This window comes from Lynx canadensis, chromosome B3, assembly GCF_007474595.2.
Source record: "Lynx canadensis isolate LIC74 chromosome B3, mLynCan4.pri.v2, whole genome shotgun sequence".
In the NCBI taxonomy this organism is placed as follows: Eukaryota; Metazoa; Chordata; class Mammalia; order Carnivora; family Felidae; genus Lynx; species Lynx canadensis.
Window position 1 is genome coordinate 115,856,615 of NC_044308.2, and position 14,419 is coordinate 115,871,033.

The 14,419-nt window shown below is 39.8% G+C and overlaps 1 protein-coding gene across 1 annotated transcript in view; it reads right to left on the reverse strand.

Annotated features, from left to right (window-relative positions):
* LOC115516628 (synaptojanin 2 binding protein) overlaps nt 1-13,162 on the reverse strand; it is a 35,749-nt gene extending 22,587 nt beyond the window's left edge. Inside the window, exon 1 of the mRNA XM_030319437.2 lies at nt 12,968-13,162. Coding sequence (XP_030175297.1) covers nt 12,968-13,031 — 64 coding nt within the window. The 5' untranslated portion in view covers nt 13,032-13,162. The remainder of the gene's footprint in view (nt 1-12,967) is intronic.
* Nucleotides 13,163-14,419: the final 1,257 nt, after the last annotated feature.

Below are 14,419 nucleotides of genomic sequence, written 5' to 3' on the forward strand. Positions count from 1 at the left end.
TAATGCATAGAAACTAAACTGATCTTGTGTGTTGAGTGTGTATCCTGCAACTTTACTGAATCTGTTATAAACCCGAACGGGTATTGTTTGTTTGTAGAACATTTAGAGTTTACTACATGTAAGATCATTTCATCTGTGACTAGAGACAATTTTACTTCTTTCTTTCCAATTTGTATGCCTTTTCTTTCTTTTTCTTGTCTAGCCATTCTGGTTAGGACTTTTAATACCATATTGAACAAAAGTGGTGAAAGCACACATCCTTGTCTTTGTTCTTAATCTTAGCTTTCATGCTTACATAAGTGAGTATGTTGTCAGCTGTGGATTCTTCATACATTGCCATCATCATGCTGAGGAAGTTTCCTTCAATTCCTAGTTTGCTTTTAACATGGAAAAGTGTTGAATATCCTTAAATGCTTTTTCTGTATCTGCTGAGATGATCATGTGGGTTTTTTCCTTCATTCTATTAATATGTTGTATTACTTTGAAGGATTTTTCTTTTATTGAATTATCTTTGCATTCATGGAATAAATCCCATTTTGTCATGGCCTATATTCCTCTTAATATGTTCCTAAATTAAAACAATGTAGCTCTATGATCACCCTAGCGACCTACGTGAACGCAATTTCTGATCACAACCACAGGGAGCAGGACCCAAGCAGAACCAAGTTTATTTCTGGACTCTCTATCAAAATCAATCAACTGAGTTGATGAAATGGGGATTATGGTCTGGAGAGGGTGAGGTCGCTGGAAGCTGCAGGGCAAAGTTCTGGAAAGGAGGAAGGGAGGCAGAAAAAAAAAGAGATCCAGGTATCTTCATGAGTCTTTACAAAGTACTAGCCCAAGCAGATGCCGAGTCAAACTCCAGAAGACTGGACAAACAAAAACTAGGAAGTTGTATGCTGGATAATTCTCAGAGTTGAAAAAGGGCAGGGAGATTTTCAAGTTCTGTCCAGCCAGAATGGAAATCCTCAGTGATTCACTTGAAAATTCTGTGGATACTCACTTAGAACATAACTCATTTGTAGAGTTGAACTATCCCTGAAGTAAATACGACTTTAGAATCATCCTAGAAAAGGTTACAAACAGGCCTTCAGGAGGTCAAACTGATCTACAGGTTACTTAACTGCCTGCTAACACAAAGTTCAGCACTGTAACATTAACAATGTTCATGTAATAAAACAAAATGCAGACAGGCAACAACGTAATAGTCACAATATCCAGAATCTAAAAATTAACATGCTAAGAAGAAAACACGACCCATAATCAAGAGAAAAATCAATCATGAGAAACAAAACCAGAAACAATAAAGGATGAAACAGGCAGACAAGGATGTTTAAAAGGTTATTATAACTATGTGGAAATAATTAAAGGAAGTTAAACATAATGAAAAAATGGAAGATTTTTTTTCAAGTCTTTAATCCATTTCGAGTTGATTTTTGTATATGGTATAAGGGAGTGGTTCAGTTTCATCCTTGTGCATGTTTGCATGTCTTTTGCGTTCTGTCCAGTTTTTCCAACACCATTTTTTTTTTTAATTTTTTTTTTTTTTCAACGTTTATTTATTTTTGGGACAGAGAGAGACAGAGCATGAACGGGGGAGGGGCAGAGAGAGAGGGAGACACAGAATCGGAAACAGGCTCCAGGCTCTGAGCCATCAGCCCAGAGCCTGACGCGGGGCTCGAACTCACAAACTGCGAGATCGTGACCTGGCTGAAGTCGGACGCTTAACCGACTGCGCCACCCAGGCGCCCCATCCAACACCATTTTTGAAGAGACTATCTTTTCCCTATTATACATTCTTAGCCTCTTTGTTACAAATTAATTGACCATACATGCATGGGTTTATTTCTGGGCTATTTTGTTCCACTGATGTATATATGAAAATGAAAGTTGGAAAAAAAAAAAGAAAACTCACAGATTTTGAAAACTACAATATCTGAAAGGAAAAATACACTAGATGTGATTAACAGCCAATGTGATACCACAAGACAAAAGATCAATGAGCCTGAAGACATAGAAGGGACCCACAGTAACATGTAGGATAAAAGCAATATGTAACTGGAATTCCAGAAGGAGAGGAAAAGGGAAACAAAAAACGTTTGAAGAATCTACTGACTCAAATTTGTGAAAAATATACACAAGCAGATCCAAGAAGCTCAACAAACTCCAATCAGAATGAAAAGAAAAGAAAAAAAAACAAATAGCAAAGTATATCATAACCACACTGCTCAACACCAGATATAAAGAGAATCTTGAAAGCAGTCACAGGGGAAAAGGACAAGTATATACTAAGGAGCAAAGATGAGAATGACACCAGACTTCTCCTCAGAAACTATACAAGCCTTAAGTCAATGCAACATCATCTTTAAAATGCTAAAAGAGCGGAGGGTGCCTGGGTGGCTCAGTCAGTTAAGTGTCCAACTTCAGCTCAGGTCATGATCTTGCGGTTCCTGAGTTTGAGCCCAGTGTCGGGCTCTGTGCTGACAAGTCGGGAGCCTAGAGCCTGCTTCAGGTTCTGTGTCTCCCTCTCTGCCCCTCCCCTGCTCATGCTCTGTCTCTCTCTCTCAAAAATAAATAAACATTAAAAATATTTTTTAAATAAATAAAATGCTAAAATAAAAATATAATTTAGAATTTCATGTCCAGTGAATACAGCCTTCAAAAGAAAGGCAAAATAAATATTTTTTTTCAGAAAAACAAAAGCAGGGAGAATTTGTCACAAGCAGATCTGCACTATGATAAATGTTAAAGAAAATCCTTCAGACAAAAGAGGAATAATACTGAACAGAAACTGGATCTATACGCAGGAATGAATACCACCAGAAATCATAAATACGTGGATAAACACTAGTGAAAAGGAAAGGGATGGGCACACACTACGCAGGTGAACTGGCCCTATGAATATTATAAAAAGTAGACTTCAGAATAAAAAATATTACAGAGAATAAAAAAGGACCTTTCCTAATGAAAAAAGTCCATTCACCAAGATGACATTAAAACACAAAATATGACCTGGGTGCCTTGGTGGCTCACAGCGGAACATCCAACTCTTGATTTTGGCTCTGGTCATGATCTCAGGGTCATGGAACAGAGCCCTGTGTCAGGCTCTGTGCTGAGCATGGAGCTCCTTAAGATTCTCTCTCTCTCCCTCTGTTCCTCCCCCACTCATGCTCTATCTCCCTCTCTAAAATAAAATAAAGGTTAAAACATTAAATATGAACACACCAGATAAGAGAACTTAAATATTAATGGAGCAAAAACTGAAATGAGAAAAAGGCAAATAAAAAACGACAGTTGCAGATTTCAACACTTCTTAGCAACTGATAGAACAAAAAAAAAAAATCAGTAAAAATACAGAACACTTGAGCAAAACTAAGAACCAACTTCATGTAATTTATCTTTACAGAACAGCACACACAACAACTATGGAATAAACATTCCTTTCTAATGCACAGGTAATGTTCACAAAGATTGACCAAAGGCTGCTCCATAAGTAAATCTCAATGAATTTCAAAAGACAGACTTAAATTAGAAATCAGCAAAAATTGGGGCACCTGGGTGGCTCAGTCGGTTAAGCATCTAACTTCAGCTCAGGTCATGATCTCCGTTCATGGGTTCAACCTCCACATCGGGCTCTGAGCTGACAGCTCAGAGCCTGGAGCCTGCTTCAGATTCTATGTCTCCCTCTCTCTCTCTGCCCCTCCCCCGCTTGCTCTCTTTCTCTCTCTCTCTCTCAAAAATAAACATTAAAAAATTAAAAAAAAAATCAGCAAAAATAATTGTATTAGTTTTCTTGGACTGCCAAAACAAAATACTACAGACCGTATGGCTGAAATTCTGTTCTGGAGGCTTGGCAAGTCCAATGTCAAAGTACCAGCAAGATAAATTTCATGCTGAGGCCTCTTCTCTTGACGTGTAAGTGGCCACCATCTCATTGTGCGCTCACATGACTTCTTTGTGAGTTCTGAGAGAGAGATTGTGCGCACATGCACAAGCGTGCACTCTCTGGGTCTCTATAAGGACACTGATTCTATAGGATCAAGGCTCCATCCTTAACTTCATTTAACTTTAATTACTTCTGTAAAGACCTTATCTCCAAATACAGTCATATTGAGGGTTAAGGTTTCAACATCTGAATTTCCCAGGGGGGGGTGGGCACATGGGGACAAACATTCAGTCCGTAACAATAAGATATTGCAAAAAATCCCTCAATGTTTGGAAAACAACCTATGAGTTAAAGATGAAACTATAAAGGAAAACAGAAAACATTTTAACTGAATGACAATGATATCACCATATATTAAAAATTGTGGGATGGAGCTAAAGCAACATTTCGAGAGAAATCTACAGCTTTACATGCTCACAATAGAAAATAAATAATTAAAAGGTATAAAATCAATGATCTTAAATTCTATCTTAAGAAGCTAAAAAAAAAAAAACCCCACTAAGTTAAACCTAAAGGAAGAAAAGAAGAAAATAATAAAATAAAAGCAGACTCAATAACATAGAGGGGAGCCTGGGTAGCTCAATCAGAGTCTGACTTCGGCTCAGGTCATGATCTCACTGCTCGTGGGTTCGAGCCCTGCATCAGGCTCTGTGCTGACAGCTTGCAGCCGGAGCCTGGAGCCTGCTTGGGATTCTGTCTCCATCTCTCTGCCCCTCCCCCACTCATGCTCTGTCTCTAATATAAATAAAACATTAAAAACATTTTTTTAATTTAACAGAGCCAAAAGAAAGTTCTTTGAAAGGGTTAATAAAGTTGATGAACTGCTAGCAAGACTAATCTAGAAAATGTAATTTTACAAATTACCAATTTCCAGAATACAAAATGGATTATCACTATACATATCCTAAAGATATTAAAGGGATTAATATCCTAAAGATATTAAAGATAAGGGAATATTGTGAATAATTATGGTATGTTAGATAAAATGGGAAAATTCTTTCCAAAAAAATCACAAGTTATCAAAACTGACTCAAGAAGAAACAGAATATCTGAATATCCCATCTATTAGAAATATCTTCAAGGGGCACCTGGGTGGCTCAGTCATTAAGCATCTGACTTTGGTTCAGGTCATGATCTTACAGTTGGTGAGTTCGAGTCCCACACTGGGTGAGCTTTTGCCCCACTTCTCCTTCCCCCACCCCCACCCCTCCTGGGACTCTCTCTCTCTGCCCATTGCTCACTTGCACCCTCTCTCTCTCAAAAAAAAAATATCTTCAAGTGTATTAAAGATATTGAATTCATAATAAAAAAGTATTCCCACAGAGACAACTTCAGGCCCCAAGTGTTACATAAGTATGTTATAGCAAACATTTAAGGAAGAAATAATTCCCTTATGTAAAAAATTCCACAATACATTCAGTAATTTCACAAAATGTTTCTCAATCCACTTTATGAGGACAAGGTAATCTTGATACCAAAACATGAAACACAGGTTATAACATAACTACAGAAAAACATTCTGTATATGGACTCAAAAATCCTCAAGAAAATATCAGCAAAATGAATCCAGCAACATATAAAGGACGAATGTAGGGTTTACCTAAGGAATGTAAGTAAAGTGGTTTTTGCATGGGTCAATCAAATGAACAAATCCACCAGTTAATAAAGCAAAAAATCATGATTATTTCAGCACATGCAGAAATAGCAGGTGGCAAAACTCAACACCTTTTCATGATAAAAATTCTTGGCAAACTGAAAATACAAAGAAATGTCAAGTCTGATTAAAAGCATCTACAAACAGCTAACATCCCTAAAACTAGGTACAAGGAAAGGATGTCCACTCTCTCCACTAGTATTTAGCATTGTACTGGAGGTCCCAGTCAACACATGGGGCACCTGGGTGGCTCGGCTGGTTGAGTGTCTGACTTCAGCTCAGGTCATGATTCTGTGATTCTGAGCCCCATGTCGGGCTCTGCACTGACAGCTCGGAGCTCCGGAGCTCCGAGTAGGTCCCATGCACCACTCCTGTTTCAATTTGCAGAACACAACGAACTTTTCTGACTTTTGCCAAATGGACACATTCTTCCGCTTTGGACTGAAACAGAGATACTGTAACACCTGTTAGTTAAATAGCCAATCCTGCACTAGATAACCAGTTTAAAAACTCTGCCAGCACCGTTATGATTGTCTCAAAACAAGTTATGTCACCTTGTGGTTTTTACCTTTAAAAGCCTGTACTCCTGGCTCACAATTTAGGGCACAGTTTCCATTTCAGTTGACTCTGTCTCCCAGTGAAACCCCAAATCAACATTTTGCTTATTTTATAGCCTCCTCTTCTTGAATGACAGCTCCTTAAGTTCTCTCTGAAATACCTATGTAGGCACCTTTAGTCTCTCATTCCAGGATAAGCTTTTGCTCAAACACTAAACGAATGTATATGCCAGGTCTCCACTGGATCATGTCTCCATTTGCCTCCTTGCTTTCAAAATGTTTCAATCTCTTCTTTTTTTGCCTTATACTACAATCTGTACACTCCCCCACTACCCTCTTTTCAACTTGCTCCTACTCTACTGCTTCTTGCCCAAAATATGGTAATCTGTATGCTGTAGCAGGCATGAATACACCACAGTTTTGTACAAGGGGGAGAATGATATTACCTACTTTGTTTCCAAAACATTTCCTAAGACATTTAGTATGGTCTTGAGTCTTATTCTGTGACTCTACAAGGAACAGAACATATCTTATGAAGGTCCATAGCTATTTTGGTTATTCTACCTTAAGGGAACTTGGTATATGCCTATCATAATTAATAATTATTCTCCTATTGAACTGCAAAATTCTTAAAAATTGGGATCTTTTATTCTTTATTCTAGTATCTATAATTCTTTTTTTAAAGTTTTTTAAATGGTTTTTTTTATTTTTGAGGAAGAGAGACAAAGCATAAGCAGGGGAGGGGCAGAGAGAGAGAAAGGGAGACACAGAATCTGAAGCAGGCTCAGGCTCTGAGCTGTCAGCACAGAGCCCAACGCGGGGCTCGAACCCACAAACCGTGAGATCGTGACCTGAGCCGAAGTCAGATGCTCAACCGACTGAGCCACCCAGGCGCCCCCTAATATCTATAATTCTTAATCACAGTGTAGGCACATAGCAAACACTAAATGAATGCTTTTAAAAACAGCTACCTTTATTTCCGAGTCTCCTGAAACCAACAGTTTGTTCTGATTCTATCATCTTGGATCTTTTTCCTCAGTAAGTAATTTTGTACTTCTTCAAATACACTCAGTGGCTACTTTTCTGCCTAGTCATGTGGATTTAAAAAATGCTTTTTTTTTTTTTTTAAAGCTTATTTATTTTGAGAGAGAGAGAAAGCATGCCCAGGAGGGGCAGAGAGTGGGAGAGAGAAAGAATCCCAAGCAGGCTCTGCACTGTCAGTATAGAGCCTAACACGGGGCTTGAACTCACCAACTGTGAGATCATGACCTCAGCTGAAACCAAGAACTGGACGCTTAACCAACTGGGCCCCTAAAAAATGTTTCTATGGTTCGGCCTCTAACAGCTTGCCTTTCTACTTCTCCAAGGTAATTACTACATGTTTTCCTTTATATTATTCATAAGGATTGTCTTGAAAAAATATTAGTAAGAATGACCCTTGAAGCAACCTTAGATACTCATATAATATGCTCTTCTCACTCTATAAGGTTTTCTAGCTCTTGTATCTCCTTGTTTCTTACATCTTAGTTTCATATCCATTGTAACACATTACATCCACATTCTTTCCTTCTTTCTTGGAGTTAGTGGAGAACCCTGTTTGACTTTTTGAAATCTGAAATAGACCATGTTACTGGTTCTCTTTACTTAACAATATTCTATTATATTTTTCTGAGATTTATCAGTTTTCCTAGTCATTTCATGACACTTACTGACCACCCTGTGTCATGCCTGGCAAGGCAACAGGAAAACAAAAGAAGTGTATATCCTTTGAATCGGAAGAGCTCAGAGTGAAGTAGAGGGAGGAGGAGACACAAATAAGGAAGCAAATATAGAAATAAACACTAAGATAGGGATATGCACAGAATCCAGTTGGAGCATAAAGAGAAAAAAGAACTTTGTATGATGGTTGAGAGCCTGGATTTTTTTTCAAATTATTTTTATTTTAGACAGAAAGAGAGAGAGAGAACACATGTGAGTGGAGGAGGGAGAGTGGAGTGGAGTGAACGCATGTGGGGGAGGAGGGAAAGGGAGAGAGAATCTTAAGTAGGCTCCACACTCAGCATGAAGCCTGACGTGGGGCTTGATCCCACAATCCTGGGATCGTGACCTAAACCAAAATCAAGAGTTGGATGCTCAAGTGACTGAGCTACCAGGGTACAACCCCAGAGCCTGGATTTTTAAGTCACACAGACCTGAATCCAATTCTTAACTCGACCCCTTAAAGAACTGTGTGACATAAGAGTCAAGGTTTTCTCATTTATAAAATGGGATAATAACCATTTCATCTATTCCTAGTTGGGAGTACATGAGACAAAGTGTTTAGTTTGGCAATACATGACAAGCACTCAATAAATGGTATATGATACTCATAACAAGGGGGCAAGTAGCCTATATAAAGCTTCCTGGAGGAGGTGATTCTTAAATTCAGTCTTAACCAATGAACAGGAAGGGGAAGGAGTCAAGATGGAACCTTAGAGAAAGGTTAAGTTTCCATACTAGCATTAAGAACTTGTCATAATCCAGTCTCTACCTCAGCAACCTCATCTCCTTAACTCTCCTAAATGAACCTTTCTTTCTATCCAGGCCAGTATAATCCACTGACCTCAGAATATGCTTAACTAATTTTCTTTCTTCTATTACTGTTTAGGCCACACCTTCCCTATGCCTGGCACTAGCCTATAGACTGTCTATAAGACCAACATAAGTTCCATCTTCTTGTAATTGATCAGTCTGGACCTTATCAATGGCTCCATTCTTTGAACTTTTCCAGGACAAGGTCCCCACCACACTTCCTTTGCCCTCTGATGACATGCATGTTCATCATAGTCCTTAACCATCCTTTACACTGAGATTTAACTTTTCACCTGTGACTGTAATGTCTCCATGGGGACATATATTCCATGAGGGTAAGACTTCACGTAAGCAAGAGAAAACAGGGCAGAGATATAGCACTTTAGTCTCGGATCTACTTGGCACATGAATGAACAGATCAACAACAGATCAGCAACAGTCTCAGCATCAAACCTAAAGCACGTGACCAGTCTGTAGAGACTCACGTGCCTGGATTTAACAGGGTTTCTTGTTTTTAGGTTCTTACCTTGATATGCCCTCAGCTCTATCAACAGCAAACTATAAAAACTTTCCACTGTGGATTGTGTTAGTCATTTAAGATGCCTCAAATCCTTAACGCATGATATAACCAAATAAAGGTCAGGAGAAAGACTGGCAGTCAACTCCTTAGACATGGCTACTATATTGGAAGGTAGTTGATGGAATAGCAGAATCAAAAGCTCTAGGTTAAACTTACTGGCTTTAGAACTTGGGCAAATCTTTAACCTCTCCGAGAGATAATTTCCTCATCTAATAATGTGGATTAATCACTTAGCACTCAGGGTTGCTGTGAAGATTAAATGAGTTAATATATAAAGTAACTAACATTGCCAGAAATATAATCCCTCTGTAACTATTCATTATTAAAACATTATACCAACCCATCATCCTCCGCAAAAAAAAAGAAAAGTAGACACATAGAGATTCTCTTCCTTCTTTAAAGATAATATATCAAGAGCAACCTGCTGAAACCTATTGAGGCCTCAGTCCTGAACTAGGAATCCCAATCCTAACACATGGTGGGCAACAGAGCTGTCTTTATGGCCAATCTCTACCTGTTACAGTAGCGGGGGGAAAAGCGACATTTGATCCCTGTGATACTTCTTAGAGTAACCACAGCTTTTCAAAATTAAAAACTCTTAATTTGATAAAGGAAAATATAGGAGACTTAGAGACTGTTACTGAGCTGAACTCCCAAAGACTGAATTTCTTTGTCATAATTTCCCCAAGACTTCATTCTTTCCCTTGCAGTAAACAAGATTAAACAGAATAGGTTCATTTGCCTTCCAAAATGGGCCCAAACACTGAAAATATCCAAGACTCTCGCCCTTGGCGGAACACTGGCACAAAAATGCAGAATACACATTTTTGCTGCTACCTGATTAAACTATCAGGTCTCTGCATAGGAAGCTGTACATGAAGAGTGACAATGTTGCCTACAAACAGAAATGCATATTTCGAACTAGAGGCTTTTCCTATTTCTTCTACTGAAGGGAAGAGCTCTATGTGACTGCTAAAGTTACTGGAAGTTTCTAGTGGTGATAAGGGACGTCCCCGTGTATCTTCATGACCACACAATAAAGAAAAGCTGAATTAGGCTGTACAACCTACCAGGTAATTAGCTCTGAGAGGTGATAAACAGAAACTTGAAACATTCTCTTGATAACCGAGGCAACCAAACTTCAAATGACTGTTTTTAGGCCAGTTCCATCCTAAATTTGTGGCTCTATTCTCCTAAAAACATACGTTTATCAACTTACATGAGCAAGACACGAAAATGCTTAGGAAAATTAAAGAAGTCACCTGGTGAACAAATATCCATTGTGAATAAAGGCACATATACTATAGTAATTAAACCACTTCTGAGGGAAATATATTAGCTAGATATAATTATTCTTCTAAATTAGTCCTTTGAAGTTTGTCTTAACACCAGTGATTGAGAAAAAAGGCAATACTAGGAACTATAGGTCTGCGAAATTAACAGGATCAGACATTGTAGCGAATGGTGAGGTGAGCATTAGTCAACCCTGCTATGCAAACACCAAAAAAGCTGAAGTGCTATTACACTGAACTTTAAAAATATTTAGTGAGTTCTGCTCTGCTATAGTCAGGAGACCCTGGAAGTACGGTGGATGCCACAGCAAAAGGACTATGTCAAAGTACGTTAAATTCTTAAGCAAGAGACAAGAATTAAATCCAAAATCACATCAAAACAGTTCATATAATAACTAGGGATATTTAGGCTATAGAGGAAAGAGACAAAACAGGAGAACAACTAGATATCTTTAAATACTTGGGACAATCAAGAAAAGAACTAGTATTATTTTAACTGGCTCCAAGAACAAGTACCAACGGATGAAAAGTTACAGGGAAGCAGATTTTGGCTTAAAAACACTTTCCCACATAGCCTCAAAAGTCAATAAATAGTAAGCCTCAAAGGTCAATAAATATTAAGAGTGAGAGAAGGAGAAATTTACATAAAGTAGGAAAAGTGCATCTAAAAGGACTGGGCATACAGAATGTGCATTCAACAAAAGTTTAGGAGCTCACGTAAAGCATGACACTAACACATGCAGATTAGAAAGAATTACATTTCCATAAGTTGACTTCCAATCTTCTATAGCAAAAAAAAAAAAAAAAAGTATGGATGATTGTGAAAACCACATTTTATGAAGAATAATCTATAAGTGGTGGTCAAGATATCGCAAAATTCCACATGAGTAATGATGATGGATTGTTCTAGATAGTGGTGAATGGAAAGGAGTGACAGATTTACAGCCACATTTCAGAGACAGAGCTCACAGTACTTGATAACTTATTGGAGGCTCCTGGAATAACAATATTTAGCAGGTTTTACTGTGCTAGTCTAGCTACTCATTTGTTAATAATAACGACAGTAGCAAACACACAGTGCTTAAGAGGTGTCAGGCAATGTTCTGAAAGTTTTACACAGATTAACTCATTTCATTCTCATAACCCTATGAAGTATATTCTGTTATGGGGCGTCTGGGTGGCTCAGTTGGTTAAGCGTCGACTTGGGCTCAGGTCATGATCTCGCAGTTCGTGAGTTCAAGCCCTGCGCCAGGCTCTGTGATGACAGCTCAGAGCCTGCAGCCTGCTTCAGATCTGTGACTCCCTCTCTCTCTCTGCCCTTTCCCCGCTCATGCTCTGTCTCTGTCTCTCAAAAAATAAATAAATATTTTTTTAAAAATGAAATGAAGTATATATAGTCTATTATCCTGCACGTTTTATGAGAAACTAAGGCTTAGCTTGCATCAGTAAAGTTAGTCAGCCAACCAATATCGAAGATCCAGTAAGAGGTTAGATACCAGATGGATCTACGTAGTCCCAAAGCTAAAGCTCTTAATCGATCCACTAGACAGCTGTAAAAGCGAGTCAACAAAACCCAAGGCATGTAGTAGTGTTAAGAGCCCAGGGAAGAGCGTGGGGTAAAAGAGGGTGTTGGAGGCGGAAATACGACTGAGGGCCAAGTGAGGATTTAGCTGTATCAGAATCACCCAACTTGCTTGTTTAAAAAAAAGAAAGAAAGAAAAGAAAAGAAAAACCCAAGCCAGCAAGCAAAACCCTGCTTTGAATCCAAATTCCTAGAGATGGGATCTAGGAACTAACTTTTTTTTTTAAAGCAAAACCGAAAAACCTCGGGTAATTTTAAGGCACAAGCAGGTTTGAGAAGTGTGGTAGCAGATCTCTGAGGTTTCTTTCCGCTTTAGCATTCCAGTTGACACACTAAGTGAATTTCCCAAAAATGGAAGGAAGGAGAGAGGGATTCTAGCACCAAGAAAACGGCTGTGCCTTTACAGTCGACGCCGCTGATGCTCCCCTTTTTACTCAACAGTCTGTCACAGGCACAGGAATAAGTAGGCAATGGAAGGGGGGGGGTTGTTAAAAAGCAGGCTTTGGGACAGGATTTTCTGGTACTATTAGCACCCGAAAAAACCCTTCCTGACTATAAACACATGGGATAATCCGACTGAAAAATGACGTGGGTTCCTCAGATCCCGCTCTGGCTAACGGTGGATGCCAACACAGTCTTCTACGTGCTCAAAGAGGTGCAGGAAACCTCTAGGCTGGGGCCTGCCTGCTCCAAGGCCAAAGGAATCGGCTCAGCAGGAGACGGGGCTACTCTGCAATGACAACCTCAAGCACCCTGCTCCCGGAGGCAACCTGTGCCGCACATACCCGAGGGTCCTCTGGTAAGATTGATTTCCTCCTCGGTGACCAAATAATCCACTCTTCCGTTCATGTCTTACTGCTCGTCGGGGTTCCCCACTGAATCGGCTGGGGCTCGCGCAGGTGAAGGTGAGCCAATCTCCGCGCGGCGCTCCAAGCACTACACTTTCGGTTTCAGCGGCCCGCGGACCGGAAGAGGAAGTCGGGAGCGCTGGGGGCGCAGGGGATGCTGGGAGTCGTGGTTCCGGCGGCCGGCGTGAGGGTCTCTCTCCTCGTCGCCGCCGCGAACCGCTGGGTGAGCGACGACCCGGTTACCATTCCACTTTACCGTGGGGGGGGGGGGGGGGGGGGGGGGGGCCGTAGAGGTAGGAGACATGAATACATCGATTTTGTGAAGAAGTTAAATGTAAAATCCTCACGCCTCAGAAAATCGTTACAAATGGGGGGGGGGGGGGGGAGTTCTCTTATTCAGTATTCAGGATTCCAGACTGGGACGGGCGTATCAAGCAATCCGCTAATATGATTTCAGAGAATGAAATCTCACAACCTTTTATATATCCAGGCAAATACAATCCATTATATACATGGTCTCTGGCAAGAGGACTTAACACAGTTTGCTATATACATTCTTTGGTAAGTCACCCCTGTAAGTGATCATCTGTGATAGTTAATTGTCATTCAAAGGAAAAATAAAACTCTGACAGGCAGGTACTTAAACCTGGAGCAAGGCCCCTAGCCTGACTGCTATGGGGGAGAGGGGGCACAATATTTACATTTCAAAGAGAGTTGTACCTGACAAGAGGCTTTTTGGCTTTTACAAAATTTTATATACATATAAAAGAGAGAAGGAAAGATTTATAATTACAAGCTTGCTCAAAGAGAATCTAAGGGCACCTGGGTGGCTCAGTCGTTTAAGCATCCAACTCTTGGTTTTGGCTCAGGTCATGATCTCGCGGTTTGTGAGTTCGAGCCCTGCATCCGGCTCTATGCTGACCGTGCAGAGCCTGCTTGGGATTCTCTCTCTCCCTTTCTCTCTGCCCCTCCCCCGCTCATTCTGTCTCTCCAAAATAAATAAATAAACTTTAAAAATTAAAAAAAAAAATCTAAAAAAAGGGAGAGAAGGTAAAGGTTTCTTCTTTTTGGTAACAGGGAAAATTCAAGTTTTTATTTGGTTGTTTGTTTAATTCTTACAGTAAGACTAGTGGATGGACTTACTGTGACTTCAGCCCAGTCTTCCTGACTTTTGAAGTATACTTCCAAAACATGGCTCTAAGGAACCTTCACAGATCAAAAACATAAAAGCCTTAAAGGGCAGAAAGAGGACCTAAATGTGGGAAACAACCTGGAATTAGACCACAAGGATTTGTGGGCACCTTGGAGGGTTGAAAAGCGCAGTTCCAATTAAGGCATTTGAGTTCACATTAAATAATCACATCGGAACCTACTGTGTTTACGAAACAA